The following is a 14,026-nucleotide window of genomic DNA, read 5'->3' as shown; positions in this document are numbered from 1 at the left end:
TGAAAATGCAAAAGGAATGTTGGGAAAGAGGTCGGTTTTGAGCATTTTCATCAAAAAATGGGGAACTGAAGTGAAAAAAATTTCCAGCGGCATTTAAAAAATAAGCAATTTTCTTTCCAAGTTATTGACGGAGGGAAAAAACAGTCGTGAGCAGAAGCACAGGATGCGCAGGCCAAGGCGGGAAAGGAGATGCTGAGGCTCAAGGGAGTAGCACCTGGTTTATTCTGGGGTCCCAGCCCAAAGCAGTTGGGGGCTCAGTTTGTCCACATGGTGGCCTGCAGCCAGTCGTGGTATTTACAGATGTTCATGTAAACGCCGGGTTTCAGGGTGGAGACACAGGGCACGTCGCCCCAAGACACGACGCCCTGCAGCTTCCCATTACACACCAGCGGGCCGCCGGAGTCGCCCTGAGGAACCCACAGGGAAAGTGTCAGAAAATGAAGACAGGACACGTGGGGTCACAGGAGAGCCCCCTCACCCCACAGACCAGCCCCCTGCACCTCCCCATTGCACCCCCTCAGTGATCCCCCCCCAGAGATGCCCCCTTTCCCCACCGACAAGCCCCCTATGCCTCCCCATTGTACCTCCTCTGTGACCCCCCAGAGATGCTCCCTCACCCCACAGACCAGCCTCCTTCACCTCCCCATTGCACGCCCCCAGTGACCCCCCAGAGACACCCCCTTGCCCCACCGACCAGCCCCCTATGCCTCCCCATCGTACCCCCTCTGGGACCCCCCAGAGATGCCCCCTCGCCCCACAGACAAGCCCCCTGCACCGTCCCATCACACTCCCTCAGTGACCCCCCCAGAGATGCTCCCTCACCCCACAGACCAGCCTCCTTCACCTCCCCATTGCACGCCCTCAGTGACCCCCCAGAGACACCCCCTCGCCCCAGAGATCAGCCCCCTGCACCGCCCCATCGCACCCACTCAATGACACCCCAGAGACTCCCCCTCACCCCACAGACAAGCCTCCTGCACCTCCCCATCATACTGCCCTCTGGAACCCCCCCTGGAGACACCCCCTCACCCCACAGACCAGCCCCCTGCACTTCCCCATCACACCCCCTCAGTGACCCCTCCAGAGACGCCCCCTCGCCCCACAGACTAGCCCCCTGCACCTCCCCATTGCACCCCCCAGTGACCCACCCCCAGAGACACCCCCTCACCCCACCGACCAGCCCCATGCACCGTCCCATCACATCCACCCTCACCTCACAGGAATCCGTGCCCCCGCCCTTCAAGCCTGCACAGACCATGTTCCTGTTGACGTGCCCGGGGTAGTTGGCCGCGCACTGCTCATCAGAGACGATGTGGACCATGGTGCAGTAGAGGATGATGGAGATGTTTTCTGGAAGAGACAGATTGGCCATGGTTAGCGCAGGCACTCAGGGATGGAGGGATGAGCCTTGGGCCCATCTAGCCCGGTATCCCGTCTCCGAGATGGATGGCATAAGAGTCAGCCCACAAGAGACAGGGGATGATCTACCCGGCCAGGCCTCCAACTACAGCTCCTCCTGGCAGGGCCGGCTCTAGGATTTTTGCCGCCCCAAGCAGAAACAATTTCCCCCCCCCCGTTTTTTTCTTACCCCACCATCGGCCCTCCCTCAACTCCGCCCCTTCCCCAAATCTAGGGTTACCATATCTAACAAATAAAAAAAGAGGACCCTCCACGGGCCCTGGCCCCGCCCATTTCCCACCCCCCGGCCCCGCCCCAACTCCGCCCCTTCTCCACCCTAACTCCGCCCCCTCCTCCCTCCCACTCCCAGCCACGCGAAAAGGGCTGCCCGAGCGCTACCAGCTTCACGGTTTGCCGGGCAGCCCCCAGACCCTGCGCCCCCGGCCGGCGCTTCCCCAGCGCAGCTGGAGCCTGGGAGGGGAAGTGCCCAGCCAGGGGCGCAGGGTCTGGAGGCTGCCTGGCAAACCGTTAAGCCGGTAGCACTCGGGCTTCGGGCAGCCCCTATGCCTCCGGACCCTGCGCCCCGACCGGGCACTTCCCCTCCCGGGCTCCGGCGGCGCAGGGTCCGGAGGTATGGGGGCTGCCCAAAGCCCGTAGTGCTCGGCCCTTAAACAGAGCCGAAGAGTCGGGGAGGAGCAGAGCCGCCGCGGCCGGAGGCTCTGCTCCTCCCCGACTCTTTGGCTCTGTTTAAGAGCCAAGCTGCCCGAGCGCTCTGGCTTCCGGCAGCCCCCATGCCTCCGGACCCTATGCCGCCGGAGCCCGGGAGGGGAAGTGCCTGGCCGGCATTTTCCCGGACATGTTTGGCTTTTTGGCAATTCCTCCCAGACAGGGGTTTGATTGCCGAAAAGCCGGACATGTCCGGGAAAAACTGGACGTATGGTAACCCTACCCAAATCCCCAGCCCTGCCTCCTCCCCCCAGGTTCTCAAGCCTAGGAGGGAGGGGGAGAAGCGGCGCGCGCGCCGCAGCCACTCAGAGTCTCCCCCTCCCTCCCAGGCTCTCAAGCCTGGGAGGGAGGGGGAGCAGCGGTGTGCAAATCAGCTGTTTCGCGCACTGCGGCTGCTCGGGATCTCCCCCTCCCTCCCAGGTTTGAGAGCCTGGGATAGGGGAGCAGCGGTGCGCAAATCAGCTGTTTCGCGCGCCGTGGCGCGCGAGCGGCAGCAGCGGAGGTGAGCTAGGGCGGCCGGGGCACATGTTTAGGGGAGGCATTCTGGCGCCGGCCATGCCGCCCCTAAAAATGTGCCGCCCCAAACACCAGCTTGTTTTGCTGGTGCCTAAAGCCGGCCCTGCTTCCTGGAATCCCACAATCTGGGGAGATGGGTGTGTATGGGGATGGATGGATAGAGATAGGGGTGTATGGGGATAGATAGATAGAGGGGGTGTATGGGGATAGATAGATAGATAGATAGATAGATAGATAGATAGATAGATAGATAGATAGATAGAGGGGTTGTATGGGGATAGATAGATAGATAGATAGATAGATAGATAGATAGATAGATAGATAGATAGATAGATAGATAGATAGATAGATGGGGTGGATGGGGATGGATAGAGGGGGTGGATGGGGATAGATAGAGGAGGGGTATGGGGATAGATAGATAGAGGGGGTGGGTGGGGATAGATAGATAGATAGATAGATAGATAGATAGATAGATAGATAGATAGATAGATAGATAGATAGATAGATAGAGGGGGTGTATGGGGATAGATAGATGGTGGATGGGGATAGATAGAAGAGGGGTGTGTGGATAGATAAATAGATGGGTGCATGGGGATAGATAGATAGAGGGGGTGGGTGCGGATAGATAGATAGATAGATAGATAGATAGATAGATAGATAGATAGATAGATAGATAGATAGATAGATAGATAGATAGATAGATAGAGGGTGGATGGGGATAGATAGAGGGGGTGGATGGGGATAGATAGAGGAGGGGTGTGGGGATAGATAGATAGATAGATAGATAGATAGATAGATAGATAGATAGATAGATAGATAGATAGATAGATAGATAGATGGGGTGTATGGGGATAGATAGATAGATAGATAGATAGATAGATAGATAGATAGATAGATAGATAGATGGGGTGTATGGGGATAGATAGATAGATAGATAGATAGATAGATAGATAGATAGATAGATAGATAGATAGATGGGGTGTATGGGGATAGATAGATAGATAGATAGATAGATAGATAGATAGATAGATAGATAGATAGATAGATAGATAGATAGATAGATAGATAGATAGAGGGGGTGGATGGGGATGGATAGAGGGGGTAGGTGGGACACTACTTGTCTGTTTCACACACTAGCCAAGGCTCCCTGGAGGTGGCCAGTGTGGGGGTGGGGGGCCTGCGAACATCACTCCAATGTCTCCAGTCCCTCTGACCCCCGTACCTTGGGCACCGTCTCCCCCAGCAGCATGCCCACGGCTTCCCCGCCCCCATGGCCACGGCTTCCCCTTCCCCCACCCCGTGCCTATGGCTCTGGGACAGCCACCCTCCCCGCCCCGATGCTGGCCCCCCTACCGGGGGCGTTGAGAGCGGTGCCCCACCCCGACACCGAGCACTGCTCGCCCGGCTCCGCACACTGGGAGGCCAGGCCCAGCGGCCGGACGTAGCGGTTGAGCGTGGCCGGGGTCTGCAGCTTCAGCAGCATGATGTCGTTGTCGTGGTCCGTGCAGTTGTAGCCGGGGTGGATGATGCTTTTGGCCACGCCTTTGTGCTGCTCGGTGTCCTCGCGGACATACAGGTTGTAATCCCCCAGACGCACGTGGATGGGGCTGCAGGGGAAGCAAAGAGCTGGATTCACCTGTCAGGACACTGACCCCAGGACTGAGACGCCTGAATCCGGCAGGGTCTCAGCTTTCTGTTAAAACAAAAATTGCCTTTCTAGAACTTGTGGTTTTGGAGAAAAAGTGGGGAAAGGTCTGAGACAGGGACACTGCCTGGGTCTGCAGAGAGCCTGAGCCCGTCGCTGGGAGAGGGGGGAACTGCCCTGAGTGCAGGGCCGGCTCTAGGTTTTTTGCCGCCCCAAGCAAAAAAAATTTTGGCTGCCCCCCACCCCAGGCCTAGGCTCCCCCCGCACCTCTCTGCCGCCCCAGCCCTGGGCTCTCCCCCCACCTGCACCCCCTGCCGCCCCAGAGCTGGGCTCTCCCCCCCACCCCCTGCCGCCCCAACTCTGGGCTCTCCCCACCACCTCACCCGCACTCCCTGCTGCCCCAGCCCTGGGCTTCCCCCCACCAGTGCTGACTCCGCCCGCTCCCCCCTCGCCTCCAGTCGGTCTGGCGCTGGCAGGGTCGGGGTAAGTAGGGGGGCTCCCGGGCCGCGCCTCAGCTCAGGGTCCCTCCAGCCGGGGCTCCCACCTCCAGGACCGGCCGGGACCCAGGAGGGCAGAGCCGGGGGACCGCCCAGCAGAGGGCTGAGGAGCCGGGGCAGGGCAGCCCCAGAGGGAGCGTAGCCCCAGAGTGCGGGACGCAGGCCCCACAAGGCAGCGCCCCGGGCACTGGTCCCCACTATGACCCCGCTGCTGCTGCTGCTCCTGGCCGCCCTGCCACAGTCCCTGGGTGGCTCGGGCCACTTCGCCAAGTCCCGGCTGCGGCACTGGGGGGCGGCCGCCCTGCAACACCTGCAGGTGGCTCCGTCCGCCCCGTGGGGCGGTCCCCAGCCCGAGTGTCCCGCACTCGGAGCCCACCCGGGCATAAGGTGCGCGCACTGCTCCCCGACGTGAACTGCAGCGGCCCCAGTGTGCCCCCCGTATAGGACGCGCTGCTGCTTTCAGGCCCGGCTCTTGGCTTTTGCCGCCCCAAGAAAAGAAAGAGGGGAGGAAAAAAAAAAAAAGGCTGGCTGGAATGCCGCCCCTGAAAATTTGCCGCCCCAAGCACATGCTTGGTTTGCTGGTGCCTGGAGCCGGCCCTGCCTGAGTGTCACTTTCACAGTGACACTGCCTGGGTCTATAATGCAGCAGGTTTAAAACAAACAAAGGAAAGTATTTCTTGAAACAATGCACACTCAACCTGTGGAACTCCTTGCCAGAGGATGTTGTGAAGGCCAAGACTATAATGGTTCAAAAAAGAACTAGATAAGTTCATGGAGAACCAGAAGCTGGGAATGGGCGACAGGGGATGGATCACTTAATGATTATCTATTCTGCTCATTCCCTCTGGGCCCTGGGCATTGGCCACTGTTGGCAGACAGGACACTGGGCTAGCTGGACCTTGGGTGTGACCCAGTCTTGCCGTTCTTATGTAACCCAAACCACACCCCAGGCCCCACCCACCCCACACTCAGCCCCACCTACCCAGTCAGGCAGTGGGCTGCAGTCAGGACCCATCTACTGCTGATGAGGGTGGCACCGCAGTTGTACTTGGAGCGTTCGAAGATGGCTGCCTGCCAGGGCTGTGCGTGGGGGTGGCATGGATGCCCCTTGAGCTTTAAACTGCCCCAGGCTGCAACTGGAAAACGAAGAGGCAGATATAGTGGCAGATCTCCATCTCGCCCCCAAGGCTCCTCCTGGGATACTGGAGAGCAGGGGCTGAGTTGGGTGAGCAGTGCACGGGGGTGAGGGCTGAGCAGGGGCACAGGCCCGAGCTGAGATCAGGGCCCCATGGCACTGGGCGCTGTCCAAATACACAGCCAGAGACAGTCTCTGTTGAAGCTGAGATCAGTGCAGGGCAGAGCCACAGCCAGGAGTAGAAAAGTCAGGCACCCAGAGTCCCCATCTGCAGAGGGGTCGCAGCCACGTGTGCGACGGGGCGTGTACGTGGCGCTGGGTCGCGGCCACGTGTGCGACGGGGCGTGTACGTGGCGCTGGGTCACAGCCAGGTGTGCGACGGGGCGTGTACGTGGCGCTGGGTCACAGCCACGTGTGTGACGGGGCGTGTATGTGGCGCTGGGTCGCGGCCGCGTGTGCGACGGGGCGTGTACGTGGCGCTGGGTCACGGCCGCGTGTGCGACGGGGCGTGTACGTGGCGCTGGGTCACGGCCGCGTGTGCGACGGGGCATGTACGTGGCGCTGGGTCACGGCCGCGTGTGCGACGGGGCATGTACGTGGCGCTGGGTCGCGGCCATGTATGTGTTGGGCTGTGTGACATTCTGTACCTTGGGGGAAAGCCCTGTAACCCCCATATTCCTCATTTATATATAATTGTGATATTGCATATAAAGCAGGAGGTGTGAGATATCAGGGGAAAGGTTATGATCTGCTGAAAGTCATTTCTCTATCCATAGATGTGTATCATTAATGCAGATGGAGTTATGAGAATTGTGTTGTATGGTGGTCACTGAAACATGCTGTAAATTGGGGAATCAGCCAGATATTAGCTCCCCACATGCAACAGCAAGGAAAGTAACCAAGGCCCAGGCAGGTGTCAAACAACCCATCAACAGCCATTGTCCAACAAGGGAGCTACAACGCAACGACTCACCTGCAAGAGGCCACACCAGGGGAATTGCTCAACCTTGCCTGGAGACTCAGCAATGCCCCAGACATGCCTGGACTTGTGTTCTCCAAGCACATGGGACTGAGGGTATAAAACAGAACACGGGGGCCCCATGCTGGGCCTCTCTCCTGCCCCCACCTACACTGCAGCAACAAGGACACTGAGAAGACTGAAGACTCCAACAGAGGAGACTGGCCCAGCTTTCAAGGGTGAAACCCGTGTAGTATTAACTGGAATATCCAGGAGAGGTGAGGAAAAACTGCTTCATCTAGATGCTGCCCAGTCGTATAGGGTTGAGAGTTTAGACTCTGTGCTTATATTTTATTTTGGTAACTGTAAGCGGGCGCAGACTCCCCCGGCGGCGCCTCCTGCTGGTCGTCTCAGGGAATTAGCTCATCCAGCCTCCGCAGTGCCCTCTGCAGGCCGCTGTCCCGCTTGCCCCCCGTGTCCCTCCCCGACCTGGTGCCCTGTTGTCTGGGGTGTTGCCCCCTGGCAGTAACCCCTCCCAGCTCTGGGTCTCCCCCTCCCAGGGGAACCCCCACCCCCTTCCCCCACTTCACCTCAGTCTTGGCTACTGCCCAGTCTCCATCTAGCCCCCATTCACTGGGGCAGACTGCAGCGTATCATGGACCTGCTGCCTCTGCAACCCCCAGTACCTAATAGGCCTTACCAGGCCTGCAGCCTGGGGCTTTCCTAGGCCGGAGCTCCCCGGCTCCCTTGGCCTGTCCCCAGCCCTGCTCCACTCCAGATACCTGCAGCCAGGCCCTTCCCTTTCTGAACACAGAGAGAGACTGCTGAACTCCTGGCTCACAGCCTTTTCATACAGGCCAGCTGGGGCCTGACTGGGGTGTGGCCCAGCTGCGGCCACTTCCCCAATCAGACCAGATTTTAGAGCTGCAGCCTCCTCCAGGGCCGCTTTTACCCCTGCAGCCCTCCTTCAGGGCTGATTTCAAGCCCTTCAGGGCAGGAGTAGGTGTCCACCCCCCTGCAGTAACTAACTCTGACTTTTTGCCTATCACTTTAATATCACTTAAAATCTAGCTTTTGTAGTCAATAAACTTCTTAACCGTTTATCTTTACCAGTGAGTTTGCCTGAAGTGTTTGGTGAATCTGCTCAGGTGTACAAAGGCTGGTGTGTATCCACTTTCCACTGTGGAAGTGGTGAATCAATTAATAAATTTGCACTGCTCGTCTTGAGCAGTGCGGGATGGTATATTCTGGGGTACAAGGCTGGGAGCTGGGGGGATTTGGCTGGTGCCTTTCTCTGTGTGATTGATGAGTGGCTCTGGGACATTCATGCAATCTAGCTGGGTGTGGGGCTCCACATGCTGTTGTGCTGAGTGATAACAGCACCTGGAGGGGTTTGCTGCTTGTCACTAGCAAGGCCTTGTGAGAGACAGCTCAGGCTGGAGAGTTAAGGGGACACAGCGGTCCCACAGTCCCAGGCTGCACCCCAGATATCCCATCACAGGGTGTGTATAGAGCACTGGATCACGGCCATGTGTGCGATGGGGCGTGTACGTAGCACTGGGTCACGGCCATGTGTGCGACGGGGCGTGTACATAGCGCTGGGTCAGGGCCATGCGTGCGAGGGGGCGTGTATGTAGCGCTGGGTCAGGGCCATGTGTGCGATGGGACGTGTACGTAGCGCTGGGTCAGGGCCATGTGTGCGATGGGACGTGTACGTAGCGCTGGGTCGTGGCCATGTGTGCGACGGGGCTTGTACGTAGCGCTGGGTCAGGGCCATGTGTGCGATGGGACGTGTACGTAGCGCTGGGTCGTGGCCATGTGTGCGACGGGGCGTGTACGTAGCACTGGGTGAAGGCCATGTGTGTGATGGGACGTGTACGTAGCGCTGTGTCGTGGCCATGTGTGCGACGGGGCTTGTACGTAGCGCTGGGTCAGGGCCATGTGTGCGATGGGACGTGTACGTAGCGCTGGGTCGTGGCCATGTGTGCGACGGGGCGTGTACGTAGCACTGGGTGAAGGCCATGTGTGTGATGGGACGTGTACGTAGCGCTGTGTCGTGGCCATTGGTGCGACGGGGTGTGTACGTAGCACTGGGTCAGGGTCATGTGTGTGCTGGGACGTGTACGTAGCGCTGGGTCAGGGTCATGCGTGCGACGGGGCATGTACGTAGCGCTGGGTCACGGCCATACGTGCGATGGGGTGTGTACATATAGGGTTACCATATTTTAAGTGTCCAAAAAGAGGACACTGCACGGGCCCTGGCCCCCCCCGCCCCTCCCCCTCCCCTGCTTCCCGTGAACATTTGATTCGCGGGAAGCCTGAAGCAGCAGGCAAGCTGGGGCGGGGGGGGCGCGAGGAGGCACGGCCCAGTCCGGCCCCCCAGGCTGAGCAGCTCTAGCCCCGGCATCTCCCACCCGGCTTGGCTCGGGCCCTGGGGCGCCGGCCCCTGGCCCCGCACCGCCGGCCCCCGACTCCGGCCCCTAGCACCACCGCCCCCGGCCGAGCACTGCCGGCCCCGGCCCAGCCCCCGGCCGAGCACCGCCGGCCCCAGCCCGGCCCCCAGCCAAACACCGCCGGCCCCGGGCCCCGCACCACCAACTCCGAGCACCCCGGGCCCCGGCCCCGCCCCGCCGCCCCCAGCCGAGCACCGCAGGCCCCAGGCCCCGGCCCCGCACTGCCAGCCCCCGGCCGAACACTGCCAGCCCCGGGCCCCGGCCCCGCACCGCCAGCCCCAGCCCCGCACCGCCGGCCGAGCACAGCCAGCCTCAACGGCTCCGGCCCCTGACCAAGCACCGCCGGTACCTCCCTCCCTATTTTCCCGAACATGTTTGGCTTTTGGGATTTCCTCCCGGACGGGGATTTGAGGCCCAAAATGCTGGACATATCCGGGAAAATCCGGACGTATGGTAACCCTAGTACATAGCGCTGGGTCAGGGCCATGTGTGCGATGGAACGTGTACATAGTGCTGGGTTGTGGCCATGTATGCGACGGGGCGTGTACGTAGCGCTGGGTCAGGGCCATGCATGCGAGGGGGCGTGTACATAACGCTGGGTCACGGCCATGCGTGCGATGGAGTGTGTACATAGCTCTGGGTTATGGCCATGTGTGTGATGGAACGTGTACGTAGCGCTGGGTCACGGCCATGTGTGCAATGGGGAGTGTATGTAGCGCTGGATCACGGCCATGTGTGCGACGGGACGTGTACGTAGCACTGGGTCGTGGCCATGCGTGCTACGGGGCGTGTACATAGCGCTGGGTCACAGCCATGCGTGTGATGGGGTGTGTACGTAGCTCTGGGTTATGGCCATGTGTGTGATGGAACGTGTACATAGTTCTGGGTCAGGGCCATACGTGCGAGGGGGCGTGTACATAGCGCTGGGTCACGGCCATGCGTGCGATGGGGTGTGTACGTAGCTCTGGGTTATGGCCATGTGTGTGATGGGACGTGTACATAGCGCTCGGTCAGGGCCATGTGTGCGACGGGGTGTGTACGTAGCGCTGGGTCAGGGCCATGTGTGTGATGGGACGTGTACGTAGCGCTGGGTCAGGGCCATGTGTGCGACGGGGCGTGTACATAGCGCTGGGTCAGGGCCATGTGTGTGATGGGGTGTGTACGTAGCGCTGGGTCAGGGCCATGTGTGTGATGGGACGTGTACGTAGCGCTGGGTCAGGGCCATGTGTGCGACGGGGTGTGTACATAGCGCTGGGTCACGGCCACGTGTGCGATGGGGCGTGTACATAGCGCTGGTTCACGGCCACACATGCGATAGGGTGTGTACGTAGCTGTGGGTCGTGGCCACACGTGTGATGGGGTGTGTATGTAGCTCTGGGTCGTGGCCACGTGTGTGATGGGGTGTGTACATAGCGCTGGGTCACACACACAAAACTGCATCTCCCCTCTCCCACACACACACTTGAACACTCACATAATCACACATGTCAGAATCTCACCACACATACGCAATCTAACCACCACACACACTAAAACACACACACAATCCCAGCCTCAGGGGGACACACTCCCCTATATGCACACACCCCCTACACAACCCCACCTCTGCCAATACACCCACACACCCACATGCACACTATCACATGCACATACTCGTGTACATGCTCATGCACAAACACACATGTGAGCACACTAGCACACACACATGTGCACACACAATAACACAGGTGCAATGCACACGCCAACACATGCACACACACAGAAACACATGCACAGGCACGCACACACAAATACATGTGCGCACAGACTAATACATGGGTGCAGACACACACATTAACACGTGCACACACATGCAAATTAACATGCGCGCACACACTAACACATGTACAGGCACAACACAAACACACGTGCACGCACACACTACCACAGGGATGCAGACACACAAACACACACTAACCTGCAGTTCCCAGCAGTAGCACGATGCTCAGAAACTTCATGGGGCTCGGTGGCGGTGATGGGCGGGGCCAAGGGCTGCTGGCTCTGCGGGGGAGATGGAAAAGGGGCGTCACTCTTGGGGAACTGGCCCCGCCCACAGGCTCTGCCCACTGCCACCTGCTCTGGGTTTGATGCCTGACTCTGCTGGACCTCTTGGCAATCGGCCCTGGGGGGGGAGTCCAGTGCCCGTGGCTTGGCCCATCCTTAGCATATCTGGCACAGGCCACATGGGCACTGGGAACTGGGCAGAGACGTACCTGCCTATCCCTCCATCCCAGATACACCCCGCCTGCCATTCTTCCCCCATCCATCCATCCATCTGTCCCATATATGCCTGTCCCCATTCCTCCATCCCTTCTCATTCATCACTCCATCCCAACAGATAGATAGATAGATAGACACACACACACACACAGGGTGTATAGACAAATAGCTTTGTAGCCCTGCACACATTTCTCCAAGGAGCTGAGAGCTGTAGATTTCCCAAACACCCACGCACCTACCACCTGGAAGTGTCAGATCTGGGACCGTCCCCCGCCCCCCAAAGCTCGTCATAAGGATCCCCCGCTCCCTGCCGCCAGCTCAGACCCCAGAGATTCCATTGCCAGCCCGGCCACCGTACGCCCAGTTCCCCTGTGGACTGAGTGGGGATGGAGCAGGTGAATCCCCCCCCACATCCACCCCTGGAGACAGCCCCACTCCCCCTCACTCCTCAGCAGCGGACTCGGATCCCTTACCTGGCCGGGGATCAGCACCAGGCACTCGGCTCTGGAGGACACTAACCAACACCAGCCCTCTCCAACCTCCAGCCGCCCTGCTTTTAACTGCCCGCCCAGCCGCCCCGGGTGCCAGGGGCAGCATTTACGGGGCGCCGGACGCCAGCTGGCCTCCCCACCCGCACCTAATGAGGAGCTGGCACTCTCTAATTAGCACCGCTGCTAATCCTAATAACGAGGCTTCAAAGGGCTTCGCCCCAGCCTCATCCACGGCATGGCTCACATGGCCAGAGGGTTGAGCCGATACCAGCTGGTGGCGTGTTTACCAGCCATGGTGGTGCCCAGAAACATGCCACGCATTTCTGGGTCCTGGCTGCAGTCTGGCTAAAGTAGGGAGTGCAGAGTTCTGGCTTTGAATTCACTGCAGGAGCTGCAGGGCTCTGGCTGGTATGCAGTGGTTTGGCAAAGCAGCTGTTCTCCTGGAGCGGATCCCTGTTTTCATTTTCAAAACAGCCCGTGGCTCTAGGCGTAGGGATGGGAAGACGACCTTGAAAAGGGGAAGCGAGAGTGAGCGATGCAGCAACCCTGCCTGGGTCTGCCGAGAGCCTGAGCCCATCACTGGGAGAGGGGGGAGCTGCCCCAAGGGTGACCGACCCAGCAACGCTGCCTGGGTCTGCCGAGAGCCTGAGCCCATCGCTGGGAGAGGGGGGAGCTGCCCCAAGGGTGACCGACACAGCGATGCTGTCTGGGTCTGTAGAGCCTAGCTTCCGCCGTAGTCAGAGGCCTGAGTGTGTCCAGCAGCCACCCGTCTGGCATGAGAGATATGGAACCAAGGATATGCTCGCTCAAGGGCTTTCCATGAGCGGCAGGGCCGCTCCCTTGATCTGGAGTCAAAGGAGGGGAGGAATAATTGGAAGTGAATTCAAGAGTGGCTGGGGGACGCAGCTGGGTGTAGTTCCTAGGCTGCTATGGGGCCCTGATCTCAGCCGGGGCAGGGACCGTCTCTTGTTGTGTCTGGGCAACGCCTGGCACGATGAGGCCCTGATCTCAGCCGGGGCAGGGACTGTCTCTTGTTGTGTCTGGGCAGCACCTGTCACAACGGGGCCCTGATCTCAGCTGGGGCAGGGACAGTCTCTTGCTGTGTGTGGGCAGCGCCTGGCATGACGGGGCCCTGATCTCAGCTGGGGCAGGGACCATCTCTTGCTGTGTGTGGGCAGCGCCTGGCACGACGGGGCCCTGATCTCAGCTGGGGCAGGGCCTGTCTCTTGCTGCGTCTGGACACAGGGCTGAGTTTTCCAAAGCAGCTGAAGGATTTATGAGCCACATTTCATGGGGCGCCAGCCTGACCCTACTGAAGTCACTAGATTTGTCAAGGAGAACCAGGATTTCATGCCATGGTGTCTAATTCCCCTAGGCAACTCTGATTACCCCAGCCTAAATCTCCAAGCTCAGACCCACTCTGTAAAATGGGGGCGATGGCCCCGCCCCATCTCAAGGGGGTTACACCGGGGAATGGTCGCAGCCCACTTTCATAAAGTCCATTTGTTTCACCCCAGTGCCATCAGACAGTCAGGTGCTGCCACCTAGTGGACTGTTGCGGAGCTGCGCTGGGCCCCGAATATTTTCACAAGTTCGAAAATGTTTATCCCAAAGTGGGATTAAAAAGCCAAAATCTCGAAAATTTTCACCAGCCGAGAAAACCCAACATTGTTTTCGGCTCAGGCCCACAGACATGGTCCAATTGGATCATTTCAAAAAGGTTTGTTTCATTTTGGGGCTCTCTTTTTTTAACCTTTTTACCGGGCTAATTTGCTTAAGAACTAGATAGATTCCTGGAAGATTAGGTCCATCAATGGCTATTACCCAGGATGGGCAGGGATGGTGACCCTAGCGTCTGTTTGCCAGAAACTGGGAATGGGCGACAGGGGATGGAGCACTTGATGATCACCTGTTCTGTTCATTCCCTCTGGGGCACCTGGCATTGGCC

At 59.2% G+C, this 14,026-nt stretch overlaps 1 protein-coding gene and 1 long non-coding RNA gene across 3 annotated transcripts in view; one reads left to right on the top strand and one right to left on the bottom strand.

Moving 5' to 3' along the window:
• Nucleotides 1-203: 203 nt before the first annotated feature.
• On the bottom strand, nt 204-12,586 carry LOC101936392 (kallikrein-15-like). Of its 2 annotated transcripts, XM_065574443.1 has the most exons (6): nt 12,366-12,586; nt 11,286-11,368; nt 5,765-5,918; nt 3,994-4,247; nt 1,214-1,350; nt 204-407 (listed from the first exon to the last, which is right to left on the bottom strand). In XM_065574443.1, the coding sequence occupies exons 2-6, from the start codon at nt 11,323-11,325 to the stop codon at nt 255-257; spliced, it is 738 nt and encodes a 245-aa protein (XP_065430515.1). In that variant the 5' UTR covers nt 11,326-11,368; nt 12,366-12,586; the 3' UTR covers nt 204-254. The 2 variants fall into 2 exon arrangements, with proteins under 2 accessions (XP_065430515.1, XP_065430514.1); XM_065574442.1 differs by lacking the exon at nt 12,366-12,586 and having other exon boundaries at nt 11,286-11,987.
• LOC135976818 (uncharacterized) overlaps nt 7,015-14,026 on the top strand; it is a 21,940-nt gene continuing 14,928 nt past the window's right edge. The window contains exon 1 of the long non-coding RNA XR_010594118.1: nt 7,015-7,153. This is a non-coding gene — a long non-coding RNA (uncharacterized LOC135976818). The remainder of the gene's footprint in view (nt 7,154-14,026) is intronic.

Source organism: Chrysemys picta, chromosome 20 (genome assembly GCF_011386835.1).
Source record: "Chrysemys picta bellii isolate R12L10 chromosome 20, ASM1138683v2, whole genome shotgun sequence".
In the NCBI taxonomy this organism is placed as follows: Eukaryota; Metazoa; Chordata; order Testudines; family Emydidae; genus Chrysemys; species Chrysemys picta.
This window is presented reverse-complemented; position numbering and strand designations above follow the sequence as displayed.

What these genes read in the sequence shown, in the direction of transcription:
- LOC101936392 (XM_065574442.1), bottom strand. Translation starts at nt 11,685, where the DNA reads ATGAGAAGGGATGGAGGAATGGGGACAGGCATATATGGGACAGATGGA. An exon ending in GCAGCCCACTGCCTGACTGG is followed by an intron (nt 4,248 to 5,764) that starts GTAGGTGGGGCT and finishes CTTCCCCTGCAG; the next exon opens with CCCCATCCACGTGCGTCTGG. An exon ending in CACCGCTCTCAACGCCCCCG is followed by an intron (nt 1,351 to 3,993) that starts GTAGGGGGGCCA and finishes TGTCTCTTCCAG; the next exon opens with AAAACATCTCCATCATCCTC.